The sequence below is a fragment of the Myotis davidii genome, unplaced genomic scaffold (assembly GCF_000327345.1).
Source record: "Myotis davidii unplaced genomic scaffold, ASM32734v1 scaffold1477, whole genome shotgun sequence".
NCBI lineage: Eukaryota > Metazoa > Chordata > Mammalia > Chiroptera > Vespertilionidae > Myotis > Myotis davidii.
This window is the reverse complement of record NW_006288182.1, coordinates 72537-88662: the sequence shown is the minus strand read 5'-3', so window position 1 is coordinate 88662 and position 16126 is coordinate 72537. Positions and strand designations below refer to the sequence as shown.

General features: G+C 41.3%; 1 protein-coding gene across 1 annotated transcript in view; it reads right to left on the bottom strand.

Moving 5' to 3' along the window:
• M1AP (meiosis 1 associated protein) overlaps nt 1–16126 on the bottom strand; it is a 52830-nt gene that overhangs the window by 17422 nt on the left and 19282 nt on the right. The window contains exons 4-6 of the mRNA XM_006759990.2: nt 9427–9600; nt 5701–5863; nt 4797–4938 (exon numbers count right to left, since the gene is read on the bottom strand). Of these exons, the coding sequence (XP_006760053.1) occupies nt 4797–4938; nt 5701–5863; nt 9427–9600 (479 nt within the window). The remainder of the gene's footprint in view (nt 1–4796; nt 4939–5700; nt 5864–9426; nt 9601–16126) is intronic.

Below are 16126 nucleotides of genomic sequence, written 5' to 3'. Positions count from 1 at the left end.
CAGTGGGGGATAGGGGAGGTGGGGGGAAGGTTAAGGAGGGGGGAAGGAGACATATGTAATACTCTTTGTAATACTTTAAGCAATAAAACAAAATTTAAAAAAAGTTGAGATATTTTTCCAACATTAAAGGAAGGAGGTAAAAAAGGACTGAACTAGGATAGTGATCAATAGAACGGAGAGGAGAAGATAGATGCAATACCGATAGGTACTATGGGATAGAATAGATGAGGCTAAAGTCACTGAGTACTGGCACCATGGAAAAACGTGTGATAGTCAAGAGAATGCTTCACGAAGATTCATCTGGTTCAACGAGCTGGGCAAATTAGAAGAGGGAGAGATTGGAGGTAAGGAAGGTAGATAGGAGTTTACTGATGTCTTGGTTCAAACAAGCAGTGGGAAAAGGAAGGACAGTTACAATTCATGTTATGAGAAGAAAACTGCTATGACTTAGTGACAAAGCAGGTGTGAAGGGTGAGAGGGCTGGAAGTGACTGAAGTTTCAAGCCTGAGTGAGTAGCTATTAAAAGAAACAGAAGTTAGAATGAGAAGTTAGCTGGAGGGGAAACATCACAGTGAGAAACAGAAGGCAAGAATGTTACATGGGGAACTGACAACACCAGATTTTAAAAGAACATATGAAAAAGGTGTAAGAAAGAATACAAAACCAAGGGTGAGTTAAAGAAGTGCTAAAAACTTCTACAAATAGAATCAGGAAGGTTAATAGTCTTGTCACATAGTAGGTACTCAAAAAATGTTTTGTTATTGAGCGAATGAGCTGAGCCTTGTGGAAAATTCTTCTCTCTATAACACCCTGCCCTTCAGGCTTTATGTTGCTTGGAGAAGATGTCATGTGAAAAACAAGAAGGAAGAGCCATTCAAATGCTACTTTGCTTCTCTCTTTTCCAGAAAAAGAGTGATCTTTAATCTGGATGAGGTGGAGCAAACATAGAGTAGAGGGAACAACAGTAGTGCAAGATGGGAGAGGAGCTGGACAAGTGCCCAGTCCCTTTAATTCATGTCCAGTGATGCACGGAAGCATGGGGATGTGCAGTGAAGGGAGAGTTAGTCTCAGTGATGTAGTCAATTTATCTGGCTACATCCTGAGTAGGAGTAGGAATTCAGCAAGACATAAAAAGCATTGGCTTTGCAACCCACAGAACTAGATTCAAATTCTGAGGTAGCCACTTTGGTAGCTGTGTGAACTTCAGTAAGTCACTTGATCTCTTCAGATGTCAGTCTTCCCCATTTGTGAAAACAAGGTCAATGATCCTTATTCTCACAGAGTTGCCGTGAAGATTAAATGAGGTAAAATATACACAACCTGGGTTAAGTGACAGACACTTAGTAAGATGAACATGCTGGTACACATATCTTTGCTCCTTTTCTGATTGTTTTCTTGGGTCCAGAGATGGCATTAAAGTGTGGAAGGGTACCACTCTCCAGAACATGTACACTCCCTCCAGCTGTGTATTAAAATGTACAGTATTTTGTTTTGAGCCTCTAACAGCCAAACAAGAGTAAAACTAGATTGGTTAGAAAATCGAAAGCCAAGCTGGGAGTTCTAGTCACAGAGCTCCACCGAAACAAGGCCCAGATGTTGTTGGGTGCAGCATTATAAATTTACTTGAGCTTTTCTATGAATATGTTACTGAGGATTAAATGCAGAATTGTAGTAGGGAGGAGACAAGACATACTTGGGAGAGAGGCAAGACATACTCCTCACCAAATCTGGTGGCTAGAGGGGATTCACAGACCAACACCAACTGGTTCATCCCATCTAGCAGGGAAAACTTCCTGTTCTAGAGCCACCACCAAGAACTCCATACAAAAAAAAAGAAAGAAAAACATTCATGATACAGAGGGGAGAACTAAGAAATGAAAAATGAACTAGAAGGATTCACAGCAAACTCATGGTTGGTAATTGCCAGGGATTAGGCAGAGGTGGGAAAGTACCTTTGACATTGGGGATGAAATGTACTTCAAATGTATTGGGGAAGATTTTATTACATACATAGAAATACATATAAAGGCTAAAAGCAGATATGTCAACATGCTAACAACTCTCAATTCTTGGAGCTAAGAAAATTTTTTACTTCATGCTTATCTGTATTTTTAACTTATTTAAGATGAAAAAATGAAAAAAGGAGAGATTACTGTAGGGGACAGTACATTGGTAAAGGATTCCTGGAAAAGATGAGGTTTGAGGCAAACTATAAAAAAATGCACTTTGGGCCTAGCCAGTGTGGATCAGTGGTTGAACATTGACCTATGAACCAGGAACTCACAGTTCGATTCCTAGTTAGGGCACATGCCCAGGTTGTGGGCTGGATCCCTGGTGGGAGATGTGCAGGAGGCAGTGGCAGCCGATCAGTGATTCTCTCTCATCATTGATGTTTCTACCTCTCTTGCCCTCTCCCTTCCTCTCTGAAATCAATTACATACACACACACACACACACACACACACACTACTTTGGATGGCCTCAGATAGGAGCTTTCTGTTTGAAAATAGTCCCTGTTTTTCAGAAGTCAGTTAAAGATATAAAAATTACCTATGTGAAACACTCAGATTCCAACTCACAGTAACACAGAATTGAAAGTTATATCCCTTATTGCTAATAAAAGAGAAAGCAAAAACAAAATTACTTCAGAATAAATAATTCAGAGTTTTTCATATGACTTAAACTCAAAAATAAAAAAAGAGCCGATGTCTGTTTAAAATACTATCATGTACTGTAAGACTGTACTGAAGCCACTTGAGAGAAATTCCTCCTGAGTGATGCAGCATCTCCGAGTCCCGAGGAATTGGGTGGAGTAAGTTGTCAGCCGAGCTGTTGGGCTCTAAGAGTCAGAATATATCTGTTGTCTCTGCTCTGCAAAGACAGGAGATGGGTGTTCTGCAGATCGGAAACAGGAACTCAGTGGGTGGACCTAAAAGGGAGTGTGGGCTTTGAAACAGGAAAAAAAAGAAGTCTGCTTCTGATAGTGAAAGAGACGCATGGCTGTGCTGTTCCGATCACACACATCCTGCTGGGTCAAAACTCTAGTCTGTAACCACTAGCAGTTATACACGTCCTTGGGTTATCTTGGCAGTTGTTTTATTTTGCTTTGTAAGTGTTGTGTTACTGCTTCATGTATGTGACAGTTTCGCCATTTTAGGAAATGCCATACACTCACTTGTTCAAATCAGAAACCATGCAGTTATTTGATCTTTTCCTTTTCCTTGCTCCCCACATTCAATCCTTCACCAAGTTCTCATTCTTTCTTTAAAATTTAATTATTTAATTAGTTTACCTTTCTTTTTTTTTAAAATATATTTTATTGATTTTTTACAGAGAGGAAGGGAGAGAGATAGAGAGTTAGAAACATCGATGAGAGAGAGACATCGATCAGCTGCCTCCTGCACATCTCCTACTGGGGATGTGCCCACAACCCAGGTACATGCCCTTGACTGGAATCGAACCTGGGACCTTTCAGTCCACAGGCCGACGCTCTATCCACTGAGCCAAACCGGTTTTGGCAAGTTTACCTTTCTTATCTTGACTTCCAATATTGGAGTCAAAACCACTGTCATCTCTTTCTCAGGCGACTGCAGTGCCTTCCTGCCTTGTTTTCTTGCTTCCATTCTTGCCTCTGCCAGTTCTTTTCCAAATTTTGGCCCAAGTAATCTTTTAAAAACTTAGATGATTCATTCCTCAGGCTTGCTTTCTGTGCTTAAAGTCCCGTATCCTTAATCTGGCCTACAAAGCTTTGCCTGGTTTGACCCCCAGTCACATGTCCTCCCCACCTTTTGGTTCTCTCCCTCACTCTGTTTCAGTCACAACTGCCTTTTTATTCTTGACTAGAGGCCTGGTGCGTGAAATTTGTGCAGGGGGGAGGGTGTGTGTGTCCCTCAGCCTGGCCTGCAACATCTTGCAATCCGGATCCCTCTCGCAATCTGGGACTGCTGGCCCCTAACTGCTCACCTGCCTGCCTGCCTGCCTGCCCCAAAGCACTCTGCCTGCCTGATAGCCCCTAACTGCCTCTGCCTTGTGCCCCCCCCGCCCCCCCGGCACTGCAATGTGGCTTCATCTAGATTAGAAGTTTGTCCGGAAGGCTGTCTGGTCTAAGTAGCATATTACCCTTATATTATTATAGATTATTCTCTCAGCTATTTCTAGGCTTGGGTTCTTTGCACATTCCTTTCCCAGCACTTGCAGTGCTCTTCCTACCACCCCTCACCCGGCTCATTACCATTTATCTGGTAGGTCTCAGTTTAAGTGTCACTTTCTCAGAGACACTCTCTGATAGCAGCTACTTCTTCTCCTTCATAAACGTTTCACAATTAAGAATATATATGTTCAGTTGTCTCTTCCATTAGAGAGTAAATTCCTTGAAGCCAAGATAATGTCTATTATGTTAACCATTAAATATCTAGGGCTTAGTACAATGTCTGGCACAGACTAGGTGCTCTTCTTTTAAATGAACCATAGTGTCTAGCACAGTGTGAGGAAGAAAATAGGTTTTAAAATACTGTATAGTTACTTATGGAAAACCCCCTGCTGCCATTTAATTGTAAAAAAATCAGGGTCTTGTAAATTTAATATCATAAAACTGAATTCAGATATTATTCTCTACAACATAAAACCAACAGAGGCAAGTCATACTTAACCCACATTTCAGAGTATTTCTAGTTTTCTCCTGTCCTCTTGAAGATTGGGACAGGTCTGGGATCAGGGCAGGATTAAGCTAAGGGCTTTTCTATGGTTGGTACTTTAACATTCTTCTTCTTCCTCACCTGGGGACACAAAACACTCACCAGCAGGCTGTGACACAAAGCATGGAAATGCTGCTGATTTGTCTCTAGCTCATCCCAGTCCAGCTGCCAACAGCTTGTGGGTCTGAGGATGAATGGGAGACCATACGTCACTGACTCGCACATCCCACTGGATTTTAAAGCCCTGGGAAGAGATAATGGCAGTGAAAGTCTCCTCAGTGATAATAAGAACCTCGACCCAGACCCACTCAAATTCAGTAAGTCTAAGGCCCTATTGTGAAATCCTTTAGGTTAGGGACTATAAATTATTCATCTACGTATGGCCAGTGCCTAGCAAGGTATCTGGCACATAGCACATTCTAAAAGCCTGCTAATCAATGAATGAAGCAGCCATCATGAAGGCTCCAGACACTGTTGGCTATTTCTTCTCCTGAGCTCATTCCATTCTAAGTAACATCCCTGGAGACACTTCCATAATTCCCCTGTTACAGCAACCGTATAACACAATATGGTTATACCATCTGCTCCCCAGTCCTGGCTCTTTTGTGGTGACAGGATGCATCTAAGAAGAGCATGAATTTTAAAAGGCTCCTAGCAACATCCATGGTCACAAACCTATGGACGAGCTTACTCAGATACCTGTGCATGGGCACTGTGATAGGAACTAGGAAGCAATAAAAGTGGCCTTTGCCATCACTGACTTTCTGGATTTCCAGTCCTCATCCAGACCTCAGAGTGTCCTACTGAGGCACATCTCCATCATCTGCTCATTTGTCTCCATGTGTGGAACAGCTTGACTGCGCTTTCATGCCCACCCTAGTTGCTGCTTTGGTCCTGACTCCTGCCTGCCTGCAACTTGGGGATGTCCTCTATCTCTGGACTTTCTAGCCATGGAACCCATAGAATCAGCCTTTGCATGGATTGGGGAGGTTCCCATAACCCATACTTGATCACCCGGAGCTTGTAATAAGAGGCCGATGACTGGGAAGCCATCTGGTAGAGTGTGCTGAAGTCTCCTTTGGGGTCATCCATTTTCAGGGAGCCATCAGCTGTGCCAGGCAGTAGGGACGGGCTGAGAAGCCGCTCTTGGAGATCACATTTCAGGCACACTATAGTAAAAAAAAAAAGAAAAAAAAAAGGCATTGGGGGAAGGATGCTTGTCACAAGTTACCTCAGGCTATGTGATAACATCTGCCACCCATTCCACCTCCATTAGTAAAGTAAGAATTGGGAGAAGGCAGGAGAGTGGAAGGCAGGAGAGAAGAGAGGTTGGTTTGGGAAGGCAGAGCAGGTCTGGAGCCTACAGTATTGCACTACACAATAGGTAGCATTTTCTGGGTCTGACATGATTTTTACTTGTTTTACTTCTGGTTTGGCTGAGCTGTGCCTCATAGTGAGAAATCTGGCTTGTGATCCAGTCTGAGAGGAACGTGTGTCCTTTGGGGAGGAGGCAGCTAACACTACAGTATGCAGAGACCCTTTGGCAACCACACAAGGAAACGTTGCCTCTGCTGCTTCCCTGTGGCTAAACTTTGGCAAGATTACAGGTCAGATGAAAGCAGAGCAGGAAAGCAGAAGTCAGGCAGTCAGCTGACAGCCACTGTTCCTCTGTGGGCTCTTCTAGGGGCATTTGACACCAGGGAAAGAATAAGTTCCTGAAATAGTTTACTGTTAAATTCCCCAAAGAAACTAAAGTATGGAACCTTCTGAGCCTTGGAGCGTTACTGTGGCATTAGATCGCAATTCTGAGGGGGCCTCAACTAGGTATGAGTTTTTATTCATCAAGGTCTTATGCTCATCTGCATTAAGCTTTTGCTCCAGCAGGTGTGCTTACATGCCACAGTGAGTGTGCAATGTTCTGTTGCACTAAGCTTGGATCCTTGATATTACAAAGGTTTTCAATACAATTTATACTAGGTTTGAATACTGTTAATGAAGCTATGAATATACAAATGTGGAGTCCTTGTGAGAAGGCTAGTAGTTGATGTTGTAACTATACTAACTGCAACATGAGGTAAAAACAAAAGTAGAAATAAGGTAGAAAAAAATAGGATGACAGAATAGATGTCAGGTCCAGCTGGCCCTCCTGGGGTCAGCAATCAGACCTAGGTGTTAATTTTGGGTGAGACGCCTCTGGTGTGTTCCAGAGTCCAAGAAGTCAGTAGGAGGGAGTTTGCCTAGGACTCCAGCTTCCCCTCATTCCCGTGTGCCTGACTTCATTGTTGGGCCCCTGAGTTTTAGGATTGGACAGGTGTATTAAACTGGCTGAGGTTTTCAATTCTGTTGGAATTAAAAATCACCCAGGGAACTTTTAAAGGATACTGAACTCTATTTCACGCCAGTCAAATTGGAATCTCTGGGGATCAAGGTCAGCTGTTGGTATTTAAGAAAAGTTCTTCATGTGCTTTTTAATGCAGCCAGTGCTGAGAACTATGGGAACAATAGTCTTAGCAGTGTTTTCAAAGTTGTTTAAGTAGGTCTTGGGTCTACCAGGGGTGGGCAAACTTTTTGACTCGAGGGCCACAATGGGTTCTTAATCTGGACCGGAGGGCCGGAACAAAAGCATGGATGGAGTGTTTGTGTGAACTAATATAAATTCAAAGTAAACATCATTACATAAAAGGGTACGGTCTTTTTTTTTTTTAAGTTTTATTCATTTCAAACGGGCCGGATCCGGCCCGCGGGCCGTAGTTTGCCCATGGCTGGTCTAGACCAAGGCACGCTTCTCACCATACAGAACCTAGGTGCCAAGGTGGCAGACTACAAATCCAAGGAATGAGGAAAGGCACTCATCCGAAAGTGACTGTGCACTCTGTCCATCACAAGGAGGCCTCTGAGGGAAGCATCTATAGTGGGGTGAAGGGCCATAGGCAGCTACAGAAGAAGGTGGTATGGGGTGGAGCCCTTAAAGGAGGAGAACTTTATAAGGAGGGGTCAAAGTGAACATCTTAGGGGCAGTCCTCAAAAGATTCTGTTGTAGGAGAGCTCAGGGTTTTGTTTTGTTTCATTTTTTTTTTTTTTGGTAATGAGCCACATATGTAGAAATCCACGTGTGTGGCAATGCATTAGTTTTTAAAACAATGGGTAACTACAGTCTGGTCTTTATGGTGGTTGCATAAACTCTTAGGTGGGTCCTACCTAACGCTCAGTAGGTCTACTTTCCCCAGACCTCATTCCAACTATGTCTGAGCATCTGGATGCCAGTGAAGTCCTCCCCAGCAGAAGAGCTGATGAGTCTGGATCTAAGTTCTACCATGCACCATGAGAATCTATGGATTGCTGAAAAATGGTTGTAGATGAAGACAAACATTCGGGCTCTGATCATGGTGCTGAAAGTCATGGAAAGAGAGAGGGCAAAATAGAGAAGTTCTCAGTGGTACCATGAGCAAATGCTGTGCAACATTGGAAGAAAGGCTGGTTTCAAGAGTTCCTAGCCTTTGAGCCCCCTTCTCTCCTTAATAAGAAAAGTGAATCTCTAGCCTCTTTGTTTAGAATTACCCAGCACGAGGCAGGCTGAGTAGTAAGGACATGCCCCAGCTCTGGAAGTAGATAGACTTGGTATATCTTTCCCTTTGGGGCCAGGAGTCTGAACCCATTTTGAACAACTCCAGACACACCTCTCCCTTTGAAGCGGGGCCTTCAGGAGTCAGACCCAGAAAATGCTACCTATTGTGTAGTGCAACATTGTAGGCTTTTCCAAACTGAGTGTGGCTGACTGTACTGATGGGCCCATTTGCAGGCCCTTGTCACCCTGGGTCCTGAGCCAATCTTTAAAGGGGATAGAGACTAGAAATGGCCTTACCCCTATCATCTATTGGGACCTGGAATGAAGTATCCCTACCAGACAGAACAATATCCAGGGCCATGTTGGCATGTTCAAAACACTGACTGAATGTACTTTGTGAAATGGTCTTGGGCCTCTAGATATCCTCTCAGGGGCCTGCCTTGGTAGTTGCTTTTGATGTCTTCCTATCCAGAAGACCTCTATTTATATAGTTTTTAAAATTTGATTTTTTTAGAGAGGAAGGGAATGGTGGGGGGGGGGAGAGAAAGAGAGAGAGAGAGAGAGAGAGAGAGAGAGAGAGAGAGATCGACTGCCTCTTCTACCACCTGACCCCTGACCAGGGAGGGATCGATCTCTCAATCTGGGTATGCACCCTGACCTGGAATTGAACCAGCGACCCTTTGGTACATGGGGCAATGCTCAACCAACTGAACCACATCGGCCATGGCCAGAATACCTCTATGTAATATTGGTTTAGTCTTGGTTCTTTTCTCTACTCACAGGCCCTGTTGATATTGTTGAGGTGCCAGCATGCCTCAAATTATAGTGCCATGAATATCTATCTCATTAATAAGAAAAAACTTGAGAAATACATGATTTACTGTGCTCTTATGCAACATAGCTGCTGTCCTGTTATTGAGATGTCTAAGTCTTTGCCTCTAAACTAGCAGTCCTTGCTATCTGGGCTTAATTACATTCAGTTTTCTAATCAGTTACTTTTTAGAAATTTTCCTACTCTGCCTGCTTATACTGGACAACTTCATCCAAATCCTCCTCTAATCCCTAAACCTCAAGGACTCTGTATTCTGATGACTCACCAATCTTGAGTACTAATCCTAGACTAGGATAATCATAGCCTATATAGTATGTTTTCTTAGGAGTGTATACTTGGCTTATCTCTGGCTCTGGAAATGTTGCTGAAAGACTGTGAAGGAAGAAGAAGATGAATATGTTCTTGGTCTGTTCCACTGTTATGCAGCCAGGCTTTGAAGAAAACCTCCATGCTGACAACATCATTGTCTATAGTCTGAAGGTCAATGTCAGTTCCCAGGAAAGAGCTTTCTGCAGAATAAAGGGAAAGAGTAGTGAAAGTGTTTAACTCTTTAATTGTAAGATTTGAAAAATATAACATTTTAAATGCACCATTTTTTGACCCATCAATTCTACCTCTAGATATCTAGCCTATAGACATTCTTGGATAGCACACAAAGAGACATATGCAAAGATGTTCAGCACAGTATTGTTATAATAACCAATAATCAAAACCTAAACAGGAAGAAATTCAAATGCCCACCAATATGGGAATATTTAAATAAATTATGGCACAACCAAACTATGGAGTATTATGCAGCTGTTAACACACAAAGTAAAGCTAAATGTGCTGACATGGAAAGCTGTGAGGTAGTAAGTGAATAAAGAAAGTTGTAGAACAGATGTACAGTATGAGCCCATTTATATAAAAATAAAACTAATGGCCTAAGTACATACTTGTGTATGTAAATGTATTTTACAAAGGTCTGGATGGCTACCATCAAACTTAACAGTGGACAGGAGTAGAAATGGGGCAGTTCTGAAATACATTTCTTTTTACTATTCATATTTCTATACTGTTTGAATTTTATTTTAATCATGCATTTCTTATATTTAAAATGCATTCTAGAAAAAAAAACAGTAAAATAATACAGCAATGTAAGTTAAATAGTTAACAAGGGGGAACTTCAGCTTTATGTTGTTGTTTCATAGTGAAAATGTATTCAATTATTACTTCTTTCATAAAAATAAAATTTAAAAGGATGAAAACAACAACAAAAAGATGAACTCTTGGGCCCTACCTTTTGACACAGATTATACAAGTTTGTCATTGGTGTGCTGTATCTCACAAGTGTGATTAGCAGCCCAGAAGACAGAGATAGAGGAGTATGATTTGATACCAAATATGAATGAATGGAGCCATGTGGGCGGGTGAGGAGGCTCTGCTAGTCTACTTCCTGTTTCAGGCAACACTAGCCCAGGAACTGGGATTTGGGTCTGCAGGTAAAGGTTGTCAGTAAAAGCCAAATATAAGGTGGTGGAGGAAATGAGGCAGGAGCTGGAAAGAACTTTGTTTTTTTTCTTTCCTGACCATGAGGGGCTCTCTGAAATACTTTTACAAAGAGCCTAAGAAAATTCTGTTGCTCCAATGAATTAACTTCTGTGTATGACTCATGAACCCCAGGGAGAAGGCTGGTTTATTTCTAGAACGACATTCCTGAGGACAAGTATGCAGAGGTGGCAGACTTTCCACAGGGAACAAAGGGCTTCAGTCCAATGTGTTGGTACCCACACAGGGGAGGTGTGGTGAGACCTAGATGACTTCACATCATATTGAATGACTTATTCTTTGGCTGAAAAGGGGCATCACATGCATTTCTCTTGTGACATGTGTGAAAGAAACCCTACCATCTTCTGTGGATAGTTACAAGGATTCATTAGTGAATTAGTTATTTCATTCATTTAAGCAGTAATATTTATTATGTAGAACATGGAAGATTAAATACCACACAGTGTACAAAGATATATGAAATATATGGTACTCTGTGCTCTTTTGGAGTTTATAAAGCAACATTATATACATTTTTAAAAGGAATATTTATTGCAGTTATAAAGGAATATTATTCTTTTTTTTAAATCCTCACCTGGTGATATGTTTATTGATTTTAGAGAGAGAGGAAGGGGGGGGGAGAGAAAAAAACATTGATGTACAGTGAAACATTGATCAGTTGTCTCCTGTATGCGCCCTGACTGGGGATTGAACTTGCAACCTTGATGTATTGGGACAACACTCTAACCAACTGAGCTACCTGGCCAGCACAGGAACATTATTCTTGACCATTCCTCCTTAAACTCTACTGCAGTGATAAATATGAAGTCATTGTCAAAGGGATATTCATCATAAGTTAAGAGAAATGTTCTTTTATTTTTATTTTTGAAAGGTTCTTTTAAATAATATGAATCTTATTTTGTCACAGATAAAACAAGAAATAATTTAGATTTCTGAGCCTGGACTTCACCTTGAATGACATATGGAAATGACTGAACAGCTTCTCTTCAGGGAGGCAAAATAATTATTAAAACATATGGAGGCAGATACAGAACTACAGAAATGAAATTGAGCAAAGGATCTCAGAGAACAGAAAGGATAATATTACTTAGAGTTCAAACAACAGGATTTTGAAGAGAAAAAGTGTTTCATTTTCTCTCCCCAGGGATAGGATAGAAGAGTAGAAACTCCTCCCATGGGCCATATAAGGAGACAACAAGAAGTTACTCCCAGCAAGAATCTGGACATAAAATTAGAGGTTTTCCTCAGGTAGTTAAACCATAAAATCAACAGAGTGGTGAGATTCCCCCCCCCCCCCCCCCCACTGATCTTAAGAAAGGAGAATGGTTTACTGACCAGAGCAAGATTGGGCTGGAGCCTATGGATGGCACTGGCTTACCCAAAGGATGAATGTGCCCCTTAGAAGGGGAGAGGGTTGGCCAGAAATGGAGCATAGAGAAAGGCAGCAACAGGGACACACACTGACAGCATTCATCCCAGAGTGGCTCAGTGGAGAGGGCGTGCTGGCTCAGTGATGTGTCCCAATGGCAGCATATGTTTGTCAGGTCTCTGCTCCCTTTGCTGATGATGATGGTTATGATTCTCTCTCTAAAATATTCTGGTTTATACTTTGGTCTTGAGTTTGATAGGGCGAGTCTATCTCTTAGAGGGTGCTGACAAAATAGCTTTCCAATCCTGCAAAGCTGAAGAACCAAGCCTGAAACATGGCATCTCTATGAAGGATAATGACAGTCTTCCCTGCAGATACCATCAACATTCCTGAAGTTTTTTCCAATTTCTCAACCTACAGGTTCTTTTTGGGAGAGCCACAGAGCAGAATTTCTTTCTTTGAAAACGTGCTCATGTAATTTCCACCCAGACACTGTGCAACAAGTTCGAGTCTGCAGTTTTGCAGGCTCAGGAGGGAGTCAGCAGCTTCTCAGAGACAGTCACGTGGTCTAAACTAACGGCTAATGTGTAAAAAGCAGAACACCCTAGAGGGAGAACTTCTTTTTCATTTTCGGTCAGTGGAGTAGGTCTTGTGCCTGGACCATGGCAGTAACCATTTCGCTGTCCTATCAGGCGCCATTCCTTCTCCTCCATACGTACTACTACCAGCCAAAGTTTCTAAGGTATGGTTTCATCAGATGCCACCGTTGCTAAAGGGTACATCCTGCCTTCCTGCTCTCATCTTCTTCATTCCCCTCACTCGTCCTATACCATTGGCGATATTCATTACTCCTCAAATACCTGGCCCTTCCCTTTTTCTATGATGGCTCACAGGATTCCTCCGTCTCCGCCTGTTGAGATCCCATATTCCAATCCCCCTCAGGTATTTTGCATGGAGCTGAAGCTTAGCAAATGCCTGTTGAGTTAAACAATAAGTTGAACAATTGCTTCCTCCTTCTCAGCTCTCATTAATTTTTCCTGTAACTCTTCTGCTTCAGCTAAGTTAGCCTCCTTACCTCATGACTTCCTTCCTTAGTGCTTTTATTACTCTGTCAATCTATGGCCTGCACCTCCCCCAGAATTCAACTCAGCGAGCGCTGACTTTGTCCCAGAAGCCAGCTTAATTACATCCTTCCTTATTCAGTTTTAATCAGCATCCCCTGGATATCTGTGGGCTTCATTTGGTCAGTGCAAACTATACTTGTTCATTGGTTTCTTCTGAAGGTTTTTTTTTTCTGTGAGGTTTTGAAACGTGGTAGTAGAAAGACCAGGGTTTGAGTTGTGACTTGAAAGTTGTTAGCTTTGTGACTTTGAGCAAAGTGGGGATGGTACAACTTATTTCAGTGATAGTGAGGCATAAGAAGTGAGATGATTATGAATAACATGCAGTAGGTTAAACAAATGGCATTTTCTTCCTTTACTCTTCATCAACAGAATGATTTGCTTTTATAGGACAAGAATGTGCTTTCCTTCTTAAGACATTTTCTCCTGTCTCTTCCCTTGGTGACTGCTTCCTCCCCACCACCAACATAACTAAGAACACCAACATTTAGTGCGGTGTCCCTCACAGGTACAGCTCAATGTGCTAAACCTGGGGATGGGGAGGAGACTTCTCACTTCTCAGATGTTGAAGAGCAGCTCCCACATTGACTGAGCAGGGCACTGGGCACTGGATAAACCAGGTCCTCCTGAGGGTATGAAATAAAAAGGTTACCAGAGTGAGGGTGCAGGCAGCTCTAAGTGTGTGGGTGGTTAAGACAAGCGAGGAAGGCCTGATTCACTGCAGCTGATACAGCAGCCAGCATTCACATTCAGTTTTTGGACTTATCCTGCCCCACTGTGGCCACAAGCAGTAACAGCCTTCATTGAGGTTCCCCCTCTACCCCCAATTTCCTCTTTTCCTTTCCTTTTCTTTTTTCTTTCCTTTTCTTTTTTCTTTTCTTTTCTTCTATTTCCTTTCCTCTTTTCTTTTCTTCTCTCTCTCTCTCTCTCTCTCTCTCTCTCTCTCTCATTTATTTTATTGTTGACAGTATCACAGATGTCTATTTCTTTATTGTACTTTCTGAGAGATTTCCATGACCTTATCTTTCAACATTTAAACTAAAAAAATATTTCTCTTATTTTAAATTTTCATCAAGAAGCAAGATTTTTTTGTTCTGTTTTTTATAACTTCCTTTTAAAAAACTTTAAAAATTAAATTTATTGGGGTGACATTGGTTAATAAAATTATATATGTTTCAAGTGTACAATTCTATAATACATCATCTGTATATTTCATTGTGTGTTTACCACCCAAAGTCAAATCTCCTTCCGTCATCATATATTTGATCCCTGTTACTCTTCACTATTTCACCCGTTTCCCCCTGGTAACCACCACACTATACTGTTGTCTGTGTTTATGAGTCTTTGTTTGTGTTGTTTGTTCATTTGTTGCTTTCAGTTTTACATTCCACATATGAGTGAAATTGTATGGTTCTTAACTTTTTCTGTCTTACTTATTTCAAATATAAATAAGCATGAGTTCTTTTTAAGCTTTTCTGGAAGGGCCACAATAATGAGAAAAACTAAGAAAGCCTAATCACTGAAGATAAGGTAATGCCTACAGCAGTCCTTCTCAGAAGTCAACCTAAAATCAGGGTTACAAAATCGAAATGTGTAAACTTAAAAATGGGAACATTTAACACTTTGGCACACATATGCATAGATAATGGCTGCATTTCTCTCTTGACATAGAATGTCTAAAGTAGAGGCCCAGGAAAATGGAGCTCTTGGCCAGTCCTGCACATCCTCCACAGTCCTACAAAGGCCCTGACCTATAGGCTAGCCATGTTTCTTTCCAAATGGGGATACAGTGCAGCTCCACCACCAGTCCCAGGCTTCTGCCCCATGAGAAATACACAGGCCTGAGAAAAAGTGATTCTAAAAGATTACTCTCCTAGCCAAAGCAATGGCTCTAGTTTGACATATGGGTAATTCAAGTCCCAGAAGGAGAGAAGAGGGGGAATAAGACAAAAAATACTTGAAGAAATAATGGCAGAAAGTTCCCCAAATTGGGTTAAGGATATAAATTGACAGATTCAAGAGGTTTAGTGAGCCCCAAATGAGAAAGAAATCCATGCCTAGTCACATCATTGTAAAGCTGCTGAAAGAACAAACATAAAGAGAATATCCTTGAAAGCAGCCGGAAAAATGATACTTCATATACAGGGGAAAGTAATTAAAACTGTGACTTTTAATGAGAAACCATGGGCAGTAAAGTGACATCTTTAATGTGCTAAAAGAAAAAAAGATCCTGTCAATCCATAATTCTATATGCAATAAAAATATCCTTCTAGAATAAGAGTGAAATATACATTTTTACAGAAATAAAAATTAAGAGAATCTGTAATCACCAGAACCAAGCTGCAAGAAATACTGAAGTTCTTTGTGTTTTTTTTGTTTTTTTTTATTGATTTTTTACAGAGAGGAAGGGAGAGAGCTAGAGAGCTAGAAACATCGATGAGAGAGAAACATCGATCAGCTGCCTCCTGCACATCTCCCACTGGGGATGTGCCCGCAACCCAGGTACATGCCCTTGACCGGAATCAAACCTGGGACCTTTCAGTCCGCAGGCCGACGCTCTATCCACTGAGCCAAACCGGTTTCGGCATACTGAAGTTCTTTGAATTGAAAGAAATGATACCCAAGGGAAAACTGGATCCTCAGTAACGAATGAAGATAATTGAAAATGGTTAATATAAAAGACATAGTTTCTCTTAGTTTCTTTAAAATACACAGAATTAAAGGGGAAAAAATAAAATACACAGAATTGTTTAAAAGAAAATTTATAATGTTGTCTTGTATAAATTATAAGGTAGATGCAATATCAGGACAACTGTAACAAAAAGTCAGTGTGTGTGTGTGTGTGTGTGTGTGTGTGTGTGTATGTAGGGAATAAATGGACCTATATAGTTATAATGTTTCTATATTTGACATGAAATGGTACTATATTAATTCTCAGTAGGCTGAAAAAAAGTTTAAAAACCCTACTTATGTGAAGTATTGTAATTCAACATTTTA